Here is a 17,115-nt window from a genome sequence, read left to right as displayed (position 1 = left end):
ATTCCAGGACCTGACCCAAAGGCAGACGCTTAACTGACCAAGCCACCCAGGCGCCCCTACTAATGTATACTTTTTGATCTAATAACACACATGTCCCTACAGTGGGAGGGGTGGTGTCTTGTGATGGAAGGAGTAGACTTGTGAGTCAAGCCGCTTGAATTTAAGCCCCAAACCTTCACGTCCTGGCTCTGTGACCCCTGATCATGTCCCAGACCACTTCCATGCTTCAGTTCTCTCACTTGTAAGGAAATGATAATATTTATCACTACTTCATTGTGGATGTGGGGATTATTACATAGATTAATGTATTTAAATGCTTAGTTTATTTGTCTTAAATGTTGAGTAAATGCTAGCCTTAGAAAGTAATTTTGTTAAATTAAAAACAAAGCAGTTTTGAATGGAGATTGAAGAGGATCTTCCTTCTTCAGAAACATTAGCTGTATTGATATTAAAATTGTTATGTAACTACAACTCAGCAGTTCTACTCATGAACATGACCTGGATGAACAAAACGCAGGCTCACACACAAACCCATACCCGTATTTTTATAGCAGCTTTATTTGTCATAGGCTCAAACTGGGAACAATCCAGATGTTCTTCAACAGGTGAATGGTTAAACTGTGGACACCCATACCATGGAATACTTAGTAATGAAAAAGAATGAACTATTGATACCTACAACAACTTACATACAACAACTGTTGATACATACAACAGCTTAATCCAACAACTGTTGATACATACAACAATTTACATACAACAACAATGAATCTCCAGGGAATTACCTAGATTGAAAAATGCTAATCCTCAAGGTTTACACACTGGTTGATTCCCTTTATATAGGAGCCTTGAAAGAACTGAGTTTTAGAGATGGAGAACAGATTAGTGGTTGCCAGAGGTTGGGGATAGCGTCTGGCAAAGTGTTGGGTGTGGCCATAAGTAAACGGCAACAGAGAGTTGTGCGTGGTGAAACAGTTGTGTTTCTTGATTGTGGTGATGGTGGCAAATTCAGTGTATGTACAATGAAATTGCATAGAACCACACTTGCACACACAAATAACGTAAGGCTGCTGAAATCTGAATAGGCTCTGTGGGTTGTGCCAATTTCAGTTTCCTGGTTTTAGTGTTACATTATGCAAGATGTTACCATGGGGCAGAATTGTGCAAAGAGCACCTGCGACCTACATATATACATTTTTTCTTTTTGCAACTTTCTGTATATTTACAATTATTTCACAATAAAGAATCAAAAAAATCTTGGTAAAACTGGGGTCCCAATTTGTTTACAGCAGCATTATGCTCACTTAACATTTTAAAGCTCTGAGGAAAGGGGTAAAGAATGTCTTGTTAAGAACAAAGCCATGTTTCATCTAGGTAAATAATGTGATTGACTCATTAATTGAAAGGTGACTATTACAACCTTAAAATTCTTGGTAACTTGAATATTAAATTTGTTTTGGCTATCAGACATTGAGGTAAACCTATCTAATCTTGTGGAATTATAATTGATTACCATATGAACCTGAAGGCAAACTACATGTATCAAAAACATTCTTGAGTTTGTTTAGTCATTTCTATTGTGGGCAGTTGCTCTCCATTTATTGAAGGTGCTATCATTCTGGCCAGTTAAAAATTGAGAATGGATTATTAGTTTATAGAAGACACTAAGACAAGAAGAAATTAAAATATATTTAAAGATTTGATGAAATTTTGAAATGATTCCTTTTTTTAACAGCTTTATTGAGATAAAATTCATATATCTTAAAAGTTACACATGGAAAGTGGGCAATTCAATATTTTTGTATAATCAGAGTTGTGCAGCCTTCACCATCATCAGGAACGTTCTCATTCCCCTAAAAGAATCTCCTCAGCCCCCACCTCCCAACCCCTTGTGATACCCTCATTCCCTCTAGCTCTAGGCTAATCTACTGTCTCTATTTTCATATTTTCAGATTTCATATTTCAGATTTTCATATTCTGGATTTTTGATAAAAATCATACAATATGTGGTCTTTTCTGACTGGTTCTCTCACTTAATATTTTCAGTGTTCATTCATGTTGAAATATGTATCACAACTTCATTTCCCCCCCCCCCCCAAATATTAGGCTATTGTATGGCTAGTCCACATTTTGTTTATCAGTTGTTAGTTGGTACACATGAGGGTTGTTTCTACTTTTTGGCTTTTATGCATAATGGTACCTGTGAATATTGATGGAGATGATTGCTTTTTTAATGACTGCTTGTTTGCCATATTTAGTGTTAAGGGAATAGGGGTGGGGGCACGGCTAGCCAGCAACATCTCCCTTGGGTAACTGTTGAAGTCAACCATTTGACTCAATTCTTGAGACATTTTACCAAGACCTAGGTGGCTGATTACATTTGCTCTTATGAAACAAATTGCCTTAGTTGTAATTATATTTTCTTTTATGGTTATTTTTTGAAACACTAAAATTTCTTGACACAGTTTTTAAAGTTTAATTTTCATTGAGAAGTGAAAGTTCATTTTAGCATTCTTTTTTCTTTTTCCTTTTTTGATAAGCTCAGATTAAATTTCTATGATCTTGATCATGAATAAATGATGGGGAGAATTTTTTTTAATTTTTAATTTTCCTACTCAACCTTTTTGTTCTGGGTTTTTACTCTTGAAGAAAAGTTTCTCATTATTACTAAGCCTAAGCTAGCAGGTGGCAAGCTTAAGTTAAGAGGTGAAGGTACTGTTTTCCAGATAGCTAACTGAGGGAGTTGGGGGGTGGTGAGGAAATAAGTAGGTTGTCTTTTCTGGGACTGCTGGTTGTTCTCTATTTTCTTTAAAAAGATCAAGCAACCCTTTAGTAATATCTAAAAATACTTTCCTCTTTGAGTGTTTCTGAATTTTCTTTAAGTAAAGTATATTTTAGAGCTAGCTGGTTATCAATTTTCCCATAAAGCTATTGCTCTAAGTGCCCATTTTAATACCATTACCTATGTAAAATTTGCATTTATTGAAATCACTAGTCTGGTTGATATTAGCAAATCACCAAATTAAAAATAAAACTTGTTTATTGCTGAATAAAATAGAAACCTGTTGTTTGCTTTTAAATTGGAGAAAATGGGAGATAGTAAAATAAAAAAAATTCTCATTGTTCTTTTATTGCAACCTGTAACAAAGTACTTTTTCAAGGAGGATTGTTAGTTTTTTTTTTTTTGAGCCTGATAATAATGAAGATAATGTGACTGCCCATGTTTCTGATAAAATTGAACATCCTTTCATTCCTCCCACTCATATGGTATAGTAAGAAAGTGAAAAAAATAAGTACCAGAAGTAACTTAAAATTATTTCCAGGCCTTAGAGAGTCTTACCTATCAGGAAAAAAAAGTACTAATATAAATATCAGACTTAAACATGTGCTACTTTTCTCAAGTGTATCAGAGAGGCTTTTCAGATTCAAGCAGCATAATCTGCTGTGGGTAATTGAAGCAGGAAATGGTACTGGGTACCTTAACAGAAGTTTTGGCAGGCCCAGGGAACTCTGTGTGGGTGATATTGGCCAGGAGTAATGTAGAAGTGCCAGATCACATCCAGAAATGTTCTAAGGGAAACACCAGTCCCAACACTCTACACTGGTGAGCACATGACACATTAGGACACACGTCAGTGCTCCTGCCGCAGCAGCAAACCTTGCCTCAGGCCTCTTGGACTCATGGGTGGGAGTGTCAAGAACATGAAGGGTCTGTGATTTTTATGTCACTTGTATATTAGCATCTTAGTCTGCTGTAGTTTTATGGGTGCTGTGAAAAGACATGACTCCCTGGGTCAACAACAAAGGACTTCATTACCCACAGCAACAGTAGTGGTTTGTGGATAGCTTTGTATCAGCCCCAATCTCCAGTTGCAGTAGGTTGTGCTTTAGGAGAGAAACACTGAGCAGAGGGAATTCAACTCTTACATCACAGGCAGCACTTATTCTGATCGATGCAGGTGATGATGAAATCAGTTCAGTTTGTCTCAGAGTATTTAATGAAGGCTGTTGGTCAGCCAGACTCCAAGCACCTGCAGTATGGACTCCAGCCAGGCCCTCCAGGTCCCACATACAGCCCGCTGAACAAATCCCACAGACCATCAGGGTCTAACTTAGAACACCAGAAGGCTTTCTTCTGAATTTTTTCTATTGATCTTTCCACTTTGCCTGAAGTAGTCAGGTACAGAGTGATATATTAGTGATTGCACAGACTTCCCCTGGTTCAGCAAGAGGGAAGTCTAGGGCAATTCTTTTATCCATAACACCCCTGGCTAGTGAGTTGAAGCTGAGTGCTTCCCAGGGCCAATATGGTATCATTGAGAACTTCAATTAAAATCAGGGACAGGGAGATATCTTACCTCCTTTTCTAATTGGGTGACTCCCATCATAGGGGTAAATGCCTGTGGGGTACACATAAATAGTTATTTTTTTTCTGCAGGACCAATGGTAGCGTCAGTGTGGAGAGCCCTTCATGGCCGTCTGAAGAGTAACGTTTGCTTAGACACTTGAACAGCTCTTAGGATCAGCTGTGAGGTGAAAGTCAGTGTCTTTGGAGAGACCAGCAAGTTAACACTTGGCTTTGTCATAATATATATAGTCTTGAAGGTCTACATGGTGCTTCTGGAAGCAAAGTATTGTTTGTAGTTATTGGGGTCCCCTAATTGGGACCTTTATCAAACAGGCAGCTACTGGGTAATAGTGCTTTCAATGTGGCCTCCCAACTGGCTGATATACTTTAAGATTCTCAGTTCAGGATAAAATTAAATCCAATCCTTGCTTTTGGAGCATCTGAAGATTTGGTGGAGAGACCAGGTTGTGCTATAGGAGAGAAACTCTTAGTTTATAAAACCATAATCTTTTATAGTGGGTTGTAATTGTGCCTGCCTTTTGTTCCAAAGAGATACTATCCTTATTATCCTGGACATGAAGCATGCTTACCTATTTGCTATTCAAACATCCTTGAACATCCAGAAGATGGCCCACCAGTGCCTCTACTTGTAATGCATGCAGAAATGTAAGAGCCGCAGGGTGAATTGTCAAGCAGTAGGGAACAGACCACCAAACATTCTCCTCAGCCTCTTGACTTTGCCTTCAGTCTGATCCTCTGGTTTTCCTATACATTCATTTTACCTCAATGTAGATTGAATAGAATGAAACCTTCATTCATTTTAGTTCGTGTGATACTACAGAGTATTTTCCCTACCTTAATTACTGACTAAAAGGACACCGGGCAAGGGTGGTAGATGATACATTTACAGGATTCAGTGGACAGGAATGATTGGTATGTCTTTCTAGGATTCCCACAGTAGATACTGCTCTACCCTAGAAGGTATTTTTCAAAGAGGCAAAAGGCGGGAATATAATCCAAGTCTTTGGTTTCTCTAGAACTGCTATTAGAGGAAAATCAAATTTCAGACACATTCAGACACCTGGCATGTGCATGGTCTTAACAAATATCTCATGGTTACATATTAAAGTGCATAAGGTGCTCACATTTAGAGAACGGGAAGAAAAAGTGAAAGTGTCCTATTGAATATGAAGTTTCATTTATAATACTTACGAATCAGACAACTTGAAAACGATATTCTTGCTGAAACTTGCTTTGTAGAACAAGGCTGTGTTAATCTGGGTCTTTTGAGAAGCAAGAGATTTAGTATGCATGGCACCAGAGGAAAGGCCTACTAGAGGGCCTGGAGAGGGCTGGGGGGGTGGGTAGGGAGATGCCCAGGTCACTGCAGACTGATGCCAGGTAGAGGAGAGAAGGAAGGAGGGTTGAGGGAGGTATCTTAGGCTCCTGTGCACTTCCAGGAGAACTTGGCAGGGCTGTTGAGGAATCCTCAAGCCGAAACCCTTTGTGTCCCATTTTAGTATTCTTGGTGTGTTCAGACATTGGCTGGGAGAAACCCTTGGGGAGTGTGGCCTCAGCTCACCTGTTGTGATGGATTTCACAGGGTAGCAGCTGGGGCTGGGCTGTTGGTCATTTATACTCCCTGCAGTCAGAGATTGAGAATTGCATTCCCGTGGCTGCTGCAAAGACAGCTTTTCTTAAAACAAAAAATAAACCAAAAAGCTCTTTAATTTTTGGATTTCACTGAGTTCAATAGCAGAATAGATATTTGCAAAATTGATTGGGTCACATATTTCTTATTTTCTTACCTTTAATTGAGTTTTAGTTGCTGGACTTTGAAATTTGTTGTTGGGCAGTAATTGAGAAATATGACATTGAAACAAATCATAGGTTAAAGTCACTTGTTAGATACAGTCAAGTTTATTTGCTTCTCTTTCTTTTTGTTTTCTATACCCCTTAAATGCTCAAAATATTCCCAGGTTTAATTTTGCTTGAGACCAAATAAAGGTCTTACTATAATGAATAGTCCTATCTAAATCTTTTTTTTTTTTGTTTTAAATATTTCCACCCCCTCTACCCCCAAGTTACTAACCAAAGTTATTTTCAATTTCAAGTAACTTGTCCTCACATTTAATGAAGAACTAAATGAAGAATAGAGATAGTAGAAAGTTTTTGTATTTAAGACCAGTGTTGGGGCATCCCAGAAGGATGCGGAGATCAATTTGTTTTAATGCCTCTCTGTTTTGAGTACTTCTATTGAGGTTTACGTCAGTAGGATTAATATATCAATATAAATGAAAATGTTCAGTGTACTGAAATGGACTGGTAAATAATAAGCCACTAAGCTAAGACGTTAAGGAAACACAGTGGACTAATACTCTAATGTGAACTCATGCTGCCAAAGCGAGCACGCATCTAAAGATAAATTAGTGGTGAAAATTTTTGTCTAGAATATACGGCCAATTTTCTGAGTTTACATAATAAATTTCTTCACTTACGCTACAGTAGATCACCAGAAAAATAAACTTAGCTCATGCTTCAAAGGTAACTGCACAGAGTTTCATAATTAAGCAATTAGTTAACTATTCAGTGACTGCTGTGCATTGAGTTATACAAGAGCTATACAGAAGAACATCCTTGCCCAGGATGCTTGGGTGGCTCGGTCCATTAAGCGTCTGCCTTCGGCTCAGGTGATGATCCCACGGTCCTGGGATGGAGCCCCACGTTGGCTCCCTGCTCAGTGGCTCAGCCGGAAGCCTGCTTCTCCCTCTCTCTCTCTCTGCCCCTCCCCCTGCTTGTGCAAGCTCACTTTCTCTCTCTCTCTCTCTCTCTGTCAAATGAATAAATAAAATCTTAAAAAAAAAATACTCCTGCCCTTAAGAAGCTTATACTTGGGAATCTAAGGCTAGCTAATGTTTCATAAGTAAAGTGCAATAGGAGTTCCAGCAAAAACGCTGTTTCCGTGGGGAGTATCTGAATAAATATTTAAAAATCCATTTGTTTTTCCAGTATTCCCGTTCATATAAATTATAGCTTCTTGGATCCTGCGCTTTTTAAATCTGTGTTTGTATGGGAACTCTGCAGTTACCTCACGCTCTGATTTGTTCTCATACTGTGTCAATCATTTACAGAATACTCAATTGGAAGTCTAAATAAAATTAAAAAGGACTTTACATCTGTTGATCTACTTTACTGTTTCTGTGTTTGCATAATGTAGTCTGGTTAGTTTTTATTCTGAATTAACGCATGTGCGTTTTAAATTCTTTGGAGTTTCTTTGCACTAGCGGCAAACTGTTTCTCTGTAAGCATCATTTACTCATTTTAACTTGATAAATCTGAAATTTGATTGTGCAAAGAGAAACAGAAGATTTGTGCTATGGGGTAGGGAAGATGAATAGCAGTCTAAGCTGTATCTTCCAGGCCCACATGATAATTATTCACAGATTCTGATAGAATTTTTATGTAGGGGCACCTGGGTGGCACAGCGGTTGAGCGTCTGCCTTCGGCTCAGGGCGTGATCCCGACGTTACGGGATCGAGCCCCACATCAGGCTCCTCTGCTATGAGCCTGCTTCTTCCTCTCCCACTCCCCCTGCTTGTGTTCCCTCTCTCGCTAGCTGTCTCTATCTCTGTCAAATAAATNCATAATGTAGTCTGGTTAGTTTTTATTCTGAATTAACGCATGTGCGTTTTAAATTCTTTGGAGTTTCTTTGCACTAGCGGCAAACTGTTTCTCTGTAAGCATCATTTACTCATTTTAACTTGATAAATCTGAAATTTGATTGTGCAAAGAGAAACAGAAGATTTGTGCTATGGGGTAGGGAAGATGAATAGCAGTCTAAGCTGTATCTTCCAGGCCCACATGATAATTATTCACAGATTCTGATAGAATTTTTATGTAGGGGCGCCTGGGTGGCACAGCGGTTGAGCGTCTGCCTTCGGCTCAGGGCGTGATCCCGACGTTACGGGATNTGATTTGTGCTATGGGGTAGGGAAGATGAATAGCAGTCTAAGCTGTATCTTCCAGGCCCACGTGATAATTATTCACAGATTCTGATAGAATTTTTATGTAGGGGCACCTGGGTGGCACAGCGGTTGAGCGTCTGCCTTCGGCTCAGGGCGTGATCCCGACGTTACGGGATCGAGCCCCACATCAGGCTCCTCTACTATGAGCCTGCTTCTTCCTCTCCCACTCCCCCTGCTTGTGTTCCCTCTCTCGCTAGCTGTCTCTATCTCTGTCAAATAAATAAATAAAATCTTTAAAAAAGAATTTTTATGTAAGTACGTGACTGGTACTTGTTTATAATGTGAATTTAGCTTATAAAGCGGATATATTTTCAGCATTCATATAGCCATCGTTTTACTTGTAAAAACATCTACTTGTATTCAGGGCGAANGAATTTTTATGTAAGTACGTGACTGGTACTTGTTTATAATGTGAATTTAGCTTATAGCGGATATATTTTCAGCATTCATATAGCCATCGTTTTACTTGTAAAAACATCTACTTGTATTCAGGGCGAACATGTTGACCAGAGTGTGTGCTTTCTAAAGAATATCCTTGCTTTGGCTGTCGGACACCCTGTCCGTTCCTTCCGTACAGTCACGGAGAAAGCATTATTCTGGTGGCCTTTGAAAAAATTGGATGAGCTTTATTTTTGAACCTCGGGCATCACACCTGTTAGAGTACCTTGAATTTTGTGTTTAACATTGTTCATCCGAAAGGGTCAAAGGTTTTGGGTCCAAGTTTAAAAATGCGCTATGAGTTTATTTTTTCTCATCTTTGCATTGAGCGTGGTGATGGTTAGGAATAAGTTAAATTGTGTTGTAGTGGAAATTTAGGGGATGGGTATTCACAGATGAAAAACCTGACTGTTTTCAAGGGCAGAGAGCTCCTTTGCTGATGAAGTGTTGTAGATGGTGGCATGTTCCTTTCTTTGTCTTGCTCATTAACCTCTTTCTAGGTCTAATGATTTTTCTTTGATCATTTGCCTTGTTCCCGAGATTGCCTTTGACCAGATCTATCCCTCATATTGACTATCTTTGAGATTTCTGTTTGCGGTTTATTTACTTTGCCCCCTGTTGTATGTCTGTGCTGCTGGTTTACTGCATTGCTGACGTTGCTCCACTATTTGTAATTACACTTCTGGCTGCTCATTTTCCTCCGCTTGGTCTGTGGGCTTGGCGGGTCCCAGTCCTTGCAGAGCACCTTCTGTTTGCTGCTGCTCTTGAGGAAACCTTCAGCTATCCTAAGCCCTGGATGGACACACACACACACACACACGCATGCACGCACACGCACACACACCCACACACCCCTCCAGCTACAAGTTATGCTGAAAATACTTTTTCTCATGCAAGGCTCCTTCTTGATAATTGAGACAAGAGAATCAAAATGAGCTTGCAGTATCTGCTTTCCAAATCATTAGAACTGAGTTCATGATTTAACACCTAAAGAGAAGTGTCTTACTTGCTGAGACCAAAGGTTAATAAGCAGTATTTCTAAAGTATAAAGATGTGTTCAGAGGAGGGAGGAGACTATTTTAGTGCCGATTTTAATCGTCTTGGTTGCATATGGTACATATGAGAGGGCAGGTGTTTTCCTATTTGGGACAGCAACTCTGTCTCTATAGAAACTCTTCTTGTCGAGTCACCGATTGGCCAAATGCAGCGGTAATTTACTAGTCATCTTAGCTGACCTATTAGACCCTCTGACTCAGTTAATCACTCTCTCTGTTGAGACACTTTCCTCCCATAATTCCTAGGCACCCAAGTCTCCTTTTTCTTATACTTCATTGATGCCTTTCTACTTTATTCCCCCAGCCATTAAAACAAAACCTGCAATCAAAATGCCCCATCAGTTCCTATACATCTTATCTCCCTGCTACTTCTGGGTGGTTCCATGGAATACCCTGAGTTTTATGTGAGTTGCTGTGGTCATGTGTTTCTTGATCCTGGATTTCCTATAGCCAGTTTCCTTCTCTGCTTTTTTCAATACTGATCACTAATAGATATTTCTTTTTTTTTTTTAAAAAAGATTTTATTTATTTATTTGACAGAGATAGAGACAGCCAGTGAGAGAGGGAACACAAGCAGGGGCAGTGGGAGAGGAAGAAGCAGGCTCATAGCGGAAGAGCCTGATGTGGGGCTTGATCCCACAACGCCGGGATCACGCCCTGAGCTGAAGGCAGACGCTTAACCGGTGTGCCACCCAGACGCCCCACTAATAGATATTTCTAACTTCACATCTCTAAAACCCAACTCCCCTGATCTGTTTTCCCAAGCCTCTTTCTCCCATCTTAGTGAATGATTTATTCTCCACCCTAATCAATGATAATCACATCTTTTGAATTGCCCAGGACAAAAACTTTGGAGTCAGTCTTGACTCTTCAGAACTCTGAGAGTGATTTGTCTTTTTCCACAGCTGTATCCCTAGCACTGAGAAGTGCTTAGTGGGCACCAGTAAATAGGCTTGGAGGGAATGAAATGGTTGAGCAGGTATGCAGAGAGTGAATTTGATGTCCAAAGATAGAAGCTTTAAATTAGGATGCTTCTAGGAGGGTAGAAGCTCTTGGTTTTCTTACCCTCATCTATTCCACAGGGAAGTACATTTTGTCATGCTATTGAAACAATTAATATGTTAAATGCAAATTAATGGAGATTATATAGGTGACATTTTTGGAACATCAAACAGCGTGGTGATTGTTTATGCTGAATATCACAATACCATTATTTCCTTGAGCTTCTGTTAATATCCCTAGCTGATGTAGGCTAGGTACCCAATAACTAGTTTTTGGGTTTTTTTTTTTTAATGAATGAATGATTCCTAATGTACATTTCTTTCATTTCTTAATTTTTTATTTTTAGAGAAAGTGTGTGTGTGGGGGGAGGCATAGGAGAGGGGAGAGAGGCTCCACACTCAGCAAGGAGCTGGATTCCTGGCTCTATCTCATGACATGAGCCAAAATCAAGAGTCAAGCTTAACCACCTGAACCACCCAGGTGCCCCTCCTAATGTACATTTCAACCTCACAATTTTAAAAGTGGGATTTATCCTCTTCTCTAAAACCTGTTTCTCCCCTTGCATTTTATAGCTCTGTTAATAGTACCACCTCCTAATCTAGTTGAAGAACAAAGGTGAGGAGGCTCTCATGAATTTTTCTGTGTCAACCCCATGTCCACTCAGCCATCAAATCCTGTCAGTTTCTCTTACATTTTGAATGTTCAGGTTCTCATCATTGCTCACTAAAGTTGTTTCTACAATAGCTTCTTAACTTACACTGTTCCCTCTACTGTTCCCGCTCCTTGTGGTTTCCCCTATTTCCAGTTGAACCTGAATTTTCTGACTTGGCACATGAGGCTGTGCCTGACCTGGCCTGTCTTCTTGTTCAGACTTATTTCTCATGACTCCTTGCACTGTTCTCTCCCTTCTCACCCTCACAAACTGCTCAGGAAATCGGAATTCCTTGTAATTCACTGGAAGGTCCCACGTCCTCTAACAAGTTCATTCTTTAGATGCTTCACACATGTCATCTCGGTCCTTCACTTCATCAGGCTGCCTTCTTGTTCATTCTTAAGAGCCTGTGCTGTTACCCAGCTGTCCTTGTCTTTAGTGTCTCCATATTCCTGTTATATGTGGAATATAACTCTTCTGCATAGTATGTCTATCATTGTATCTATCTTCATGAGGGTAGGCAATATGTCCTGTTTGCCTTCATAGTTCCTGAGCCTTTCCCACTGTCTGTAGGAATTGATTTCAATGGCGTAGATGCTCTATTGGCACCTGCTTCTGCTAGTATGCTATATTTATGTGCAATTCTATGATCAAACGAGTCTGTATATCTCAGTATACATGTTAAAAGCCTAGAAGGAACTCTTTGATCTTTACCTTGATGATAGAATTATTTTTCTGTAAGGAAACACTACATTTTGCTGTAAGCTTGCATATGTTCATAGACATACGTTTACATGACATCGATTAAAGAGTGTTATAGGTCATGATAATGGCAAATTACCATTAGAATTGGGAAGGGATTTTAGATAATTAAATTCATTCTTTCAGCTTAAATCAATTTTCTATTTTTCCTTTTATAGGAAATTGCCATTTAGGATGTTTCCTGGAAAGAATTTGGATTATCCTTTTACCTTCTTCCTCTTCAATTTCATGCTGCTATTGTTCTGCATATATTTACTTTACATTTAAGTCCTATTTCCGGTTAATTTTTATACTGCTTATTTTTGCTGCTTTGAGTTGTCTATAATTCACGTCTTTTCCAGAAACCTAGCAGCTAATACTAATTTAATTGCTCTGAATGTAGAGAAACACTATTTAAATGTTCTTTGAGATCTTTTAAAACTACATACTATTGCTGAAAAACTATTTTTGTGGCTACCGGGTAATGACTGGCAAGGAGGTGGAAAGAAAGTATTTTAAACTTTGTAATGTGAGCCAGTTACAGCTGAGTGAAATGTGTACTGGGAATGTAGCCTCCCTTTTAAGTTTTTTCTTTTTCTTTTTTTTTTTTTTTTTTAATTTTAAATGTTTCCCTTTTCCCTATTTATCCTCTGGCACATTTCCTTCCTCCAGTTTAAATAGTCTTACGTTTTGACAGTAGGAGCATGCTGGTCAGATTTTAGTATTTAGACATCAAATACAATAATTACGATATATTTCAACCAGCAGGACCTGAGACCCCTGTTGGTGTCTTAATCCAAAAAAGGCATTTTAAATTCATATAAACCTTGCCTTAAGGGATGGAGAAAGGACAATTTAGGGAACAGCATGAGGTTAAACATATTGATCAGTAAGCCAGTCATTCTTGTTAGACTCTGGTAGAATGTAGACTTAGAAAAATAGCATCATCATCCACAACAAAGAATACTGTGCTTCTCTGGAGACCATCTCCTTTGCTTCCAATCTCTTTTGCTTTGATTATATGGATTTCAGATTTCAGATAATGAAAGATAGATTTCAACCGGGGTTAAAAAAAAAAAAAAAGTAGATCCACCTTGAAATTTGGAGTGTTAAATAACTGGAAAATACTGTGAAATTTACACTTTTATTGGTTAAGGTATATACTAAAGGATTTAATTAGCTATGTAATTTCTTTTTGCCTTTGGAATAAACATGACATATATTTATTGTGAATTCTTGCCGAAGTGTAAGAACCATCGCCTGGTTAGTTCTAATTAATTGTGCAGTGTTCGTAAGGTAGCTTTTGGTTTTAACAACCCCATTAACCAGTTTCAGGATATTTGCTGACCTTGAAGTGTTTGGAATTTTAGGTTTCTCTTGATGAATGGCAAGTTAACGTTCTATATTAGGTAAGTATTACATATCCAATAGAGATCTATAATTTTTCAACTAGGATGTTTAGTTTTGTGTTGTATGTGCATGGAATGATATTTTTGGACAAGATTTAACTTTGGGCTAGAGTGAATTTTTTATGGAATGGTACCAGTGCCTAATGTTTCTCTCACCTATTCCACAAGAACTCCCAAACAAATGAAAAATTAAAAAAAAAAAAACTCCACCGAAACAATATTTCTTGTTTAATTTGTAATTGACTAAAATAATTAACATACAGGTTATTGTTTTAATAGTTTCTCCTCTGAAGGAAGATATTGGATTCTTGAAACAAAAACTTGATATTTCAGTTCTATGACTCTTTCTTTAATGTTGAAATCCGAGCCTAAGTCTCCCCGCGCAATCTATTGTAGGTAGCGTGTATGCAGCTCATCAACGCCCTTGTTACATCTCCTGATGATTTGGACTTCAGGCTTCACATCAGAAATGAATTTATGCGTTGTGGATTGAAAGAAATCTTGCCAGTAAGTGCCCTGCAGTCTCCTTATTAATATTTAAATTAGAGGAGTACTTGAATGGGGGAAATTTAGATAAATTACCTTCAAGAATAATTTATCTGTGGGGAAAAAGGGCTTAAGTATAAAAATTTGTGAAATATAGATAAGATGTGAGTATTATTTAACACTTCAAGTGTTTGAATGCTGTAAATCCAGTCAGGTGGTTAGCTTATTGTTTATGTGTTTTTCATTAACTGTTTTGCATTATTAAAAAGAAAACCGTTGTCATTTCTACTTAATATCTCTAGAATTTAAAACATATGAAGAATGATGGCCTGGATATCCAACTTAAAGTGTTTGATGAGCATAAGGAAGAAGATTTGCTTGAGTTCTCCAATCGCCTCGAAGATATTAGAGCTGAACTTGAATATCCTTTTGTTTTGAGATTAGTGAAATATGAGAAATTGTTGCTAAACCCCAAACAACCAACCTTCACCTCCCAAAATATTAAATTTCTGAAGCCATTTCTATATAAACAGTATAAAGTCAAGCCTTTATGAATCACTGATTTTATATAAACTTATTAGTTTAATGTGTGTGTTTCTGAGTACATGCATATGTAAATCAACATTACAACCCACAAATGGATTTTATTAGGCCTCTCGTGTGTGTGCGTGTGTGTACACACTATCTGTTTTTTCTTTTCATGTTTGGCACCTCCCCTCCCCTACTGCTTTCCAGCATTAGGAGTAGGGTATCCTTAGCCTGCTGGTTAGCTCCTGCCCTACACCTTGGGGACACACTCACATGGGCCTTTGTTAACTCCGTGGATCTGCAGATCTCCGTGCTTTTCCAGAAATCTACCAGGTTCCTGTCCTCCACTGGGGCTGCTCCATTGTGGATAATGCCTGGCACCCACTCTCTTGGTAAAAACACTCTGAAAACGTAATATGGTATTCACAACCAGCTGCCTGTTACCCTTGCCACCAGCAACGTCTTGGCTTGAGAGAGGCAACTGGTTGGAGTTGATCCTGGAGGAGAAGCCAGGGAGTGTCAGGTCAGGTTGTCATTTGCAAAATGTTTTCCACTACTCTGAATCCTAGATACCTGTGTTTTACTTGATGTTAAATATACATGATGTCCATTTTAGGCTAAGGCACATAATAATCTTTTGAAGCCTTACAGAATAGATTCCATGCCATGTTATTGCAGTTGTTTGGTGTAGAGGATAAATAAATCCGTGTATTCCTTAATCAATTTACTGAAGCAAATGATATTTACAACATGGTGTGGAACTCAGTTAAGGAAACTAGAGCGGAGGGATATTTCATTTCTATTCTTCAGCATCTTTTGCTGATTCGAAATGATTATTTTATAAGGTAAGAGGAATTATAAGGTAAGAAGCTATGTTCTAATTTTTTTTTTTTTTTTTTTTTTACTATTAATTGTGAAAATCACCTGATATTTGATTTGGGCAGGCAAATAATTTCCAGATTTTTATTTCTGTCTTAATACTGACTCATGGAATGTGGAGTTTCTTCTGGGCGTATATTTAGACAGGTGATGGTAAAATGATATTACTGTTACGTTTTAAGCTGCAGAAGATTCTTGGTAACAAGTTTTCATCTGATAAAAATGCGAACTAGCAACAAATTACTAATTTATCATATGAAGGGTAATATTTTCTGGTTAGAGTTTAGGTAGTAGGAATAATGTTGATAAGTTTCTTTTTCCAAGTTACATGAAGGGTACTAAACATTGCTTTTATTAGTGTTTAAGTAGCTAGCAAGTGCCTTGATAATACAGTTGCATTTAATGTTGCTAATGTATCAGAAAAACTAGACAAATGATATTTCAAGTTTGATTATATCCTAGCCATCTTGAGCTTAATAGATTGTTTATCCCATCTGTACGTTGTCTGTCTGTAGCTGTGTAAAGATGTTAGCACCTAAGCTGTTCAGTTGTTATGAAGATGGACTGTAGTAGCATGAGTAGATCCCCTAGCCAAATACCGGGCACATGGTGTCTCCTCAGTAAGTGCTCTCTCTATCCTCTTTCCACTTCGCTACTGTTCTATGAGGGAAGCCGAGATCCTTGAATATAAAACCATTTTCGTTGCCTTTATTTTAGTTCTGCCGAAATTTCATTCATGAAAACTTTGGGTAGTATGACTTTTCTTACTCTAATTTCATGTAGAAGAATTTGCTAGGTGTGTTTCATTCAGGCTGTGTGGGTGATGTCAGGGGGTGTAATTCAGGCTTCTGATATAACTGACAAGTGAATAGAATAAAAGAGTCAAAAAAAATAAAACTTTAGGTTCTTTAGATGAGTAGAGATCATTCATCTTATCTCCCCCTTTTGTAAATACTAATATAGAATATTAAAACATGGATGAAAATATTAATGAAAATACTAATATTTTGATTAAAAATATTAATACATTGATTAAATAATATTTTTAAATATCAGAGGTTCCTTGCTGCTAATTACACTGCTATATTTTTTTCCAAATATTCTTTTAAAAATAAAATTAAACTTCCATTTAAAGTAATCTCACCGTTTTCTTGATCCCTGTATTGTTGGTTCTGTCAACCTCTGTTTGATGCTGCTTGAGTTTTCAACAATTCAAGAATATTGTTTGCTTTCAAAGTTTTCAATGTGTCTTAGTGCTGCCAGGGGGGCTATATCTTACTTTTGATCCCTTCATTTTACCCTCATCCCTTAATCTGTGCTCTAAGAGCGTATGCGGTTGTGTCTACCTTTAAAGCAGATTGAAAAACGCAACTCTCCTAGGACTTGCTCAAGCAATGCTATCACTTGAGTGGAATTAAGAGTCTCAGAAAAATACTAAACTGTAGTATCACCAGAGTGAGATTAGTGAGGTATAGAAGGTTAGTTATTTTTGTCATTTTTCAAGTATCACATTTTTAATTTGATACTTAACCATGCTGCATTTTTCCTTGAC

At 38.0% G+C, this 17,115-nt stretch overlaps 1 protein-coding gene across 2 annotated transcripts in view; it reads left to right on the top strand.

The window, feature by feature from the left end:
* The window catches only part of DIAPH3 (diaphanous related formin 3), a 484,281-nt gene that overhangs the window by 153,521 nt on the left and 313,645 nt on the right, over positions 1-17,115 (top strand). For both annotated transcript variants that reach the window (XM_019796633.2, XM_019796631.2), the window contains 3 exons: positions 14,067-14,177; positions 14,459-14,577; positions 15,413-15,529. In XM_019796633.2, the coding sequence (XP_019652192.2) occupies positions 14,067-14,177; positions 14,459-14,577; positions 15,413-15,529 (347 nt within the window). The remainder of the gene's footprint in view (positions 1-14,066; positions 14,178-14,458; positions 14,578-15,412; positions 15,530-17,115) is intronic.

This window comes from Ailuropoda melanoleuca, chromosome 7 (genome assembly GCF_002007445.2).
Source record: "Ailuropoda melanoleuca isolate Jingjing chromosome 7, ASM200744v2, whole genome shotgun sequence".
Taxonomy (NCBI): domain Eukaryota; kingdom Metazoa; phylum Chordata; class Mammalia; order Carnivora; family Ursidae; genus Ailuropoda; species Ailuropoda melanoleuca.
This window is presented reverse-complemented; position numbering and strand designations above follow the sequence as displayed.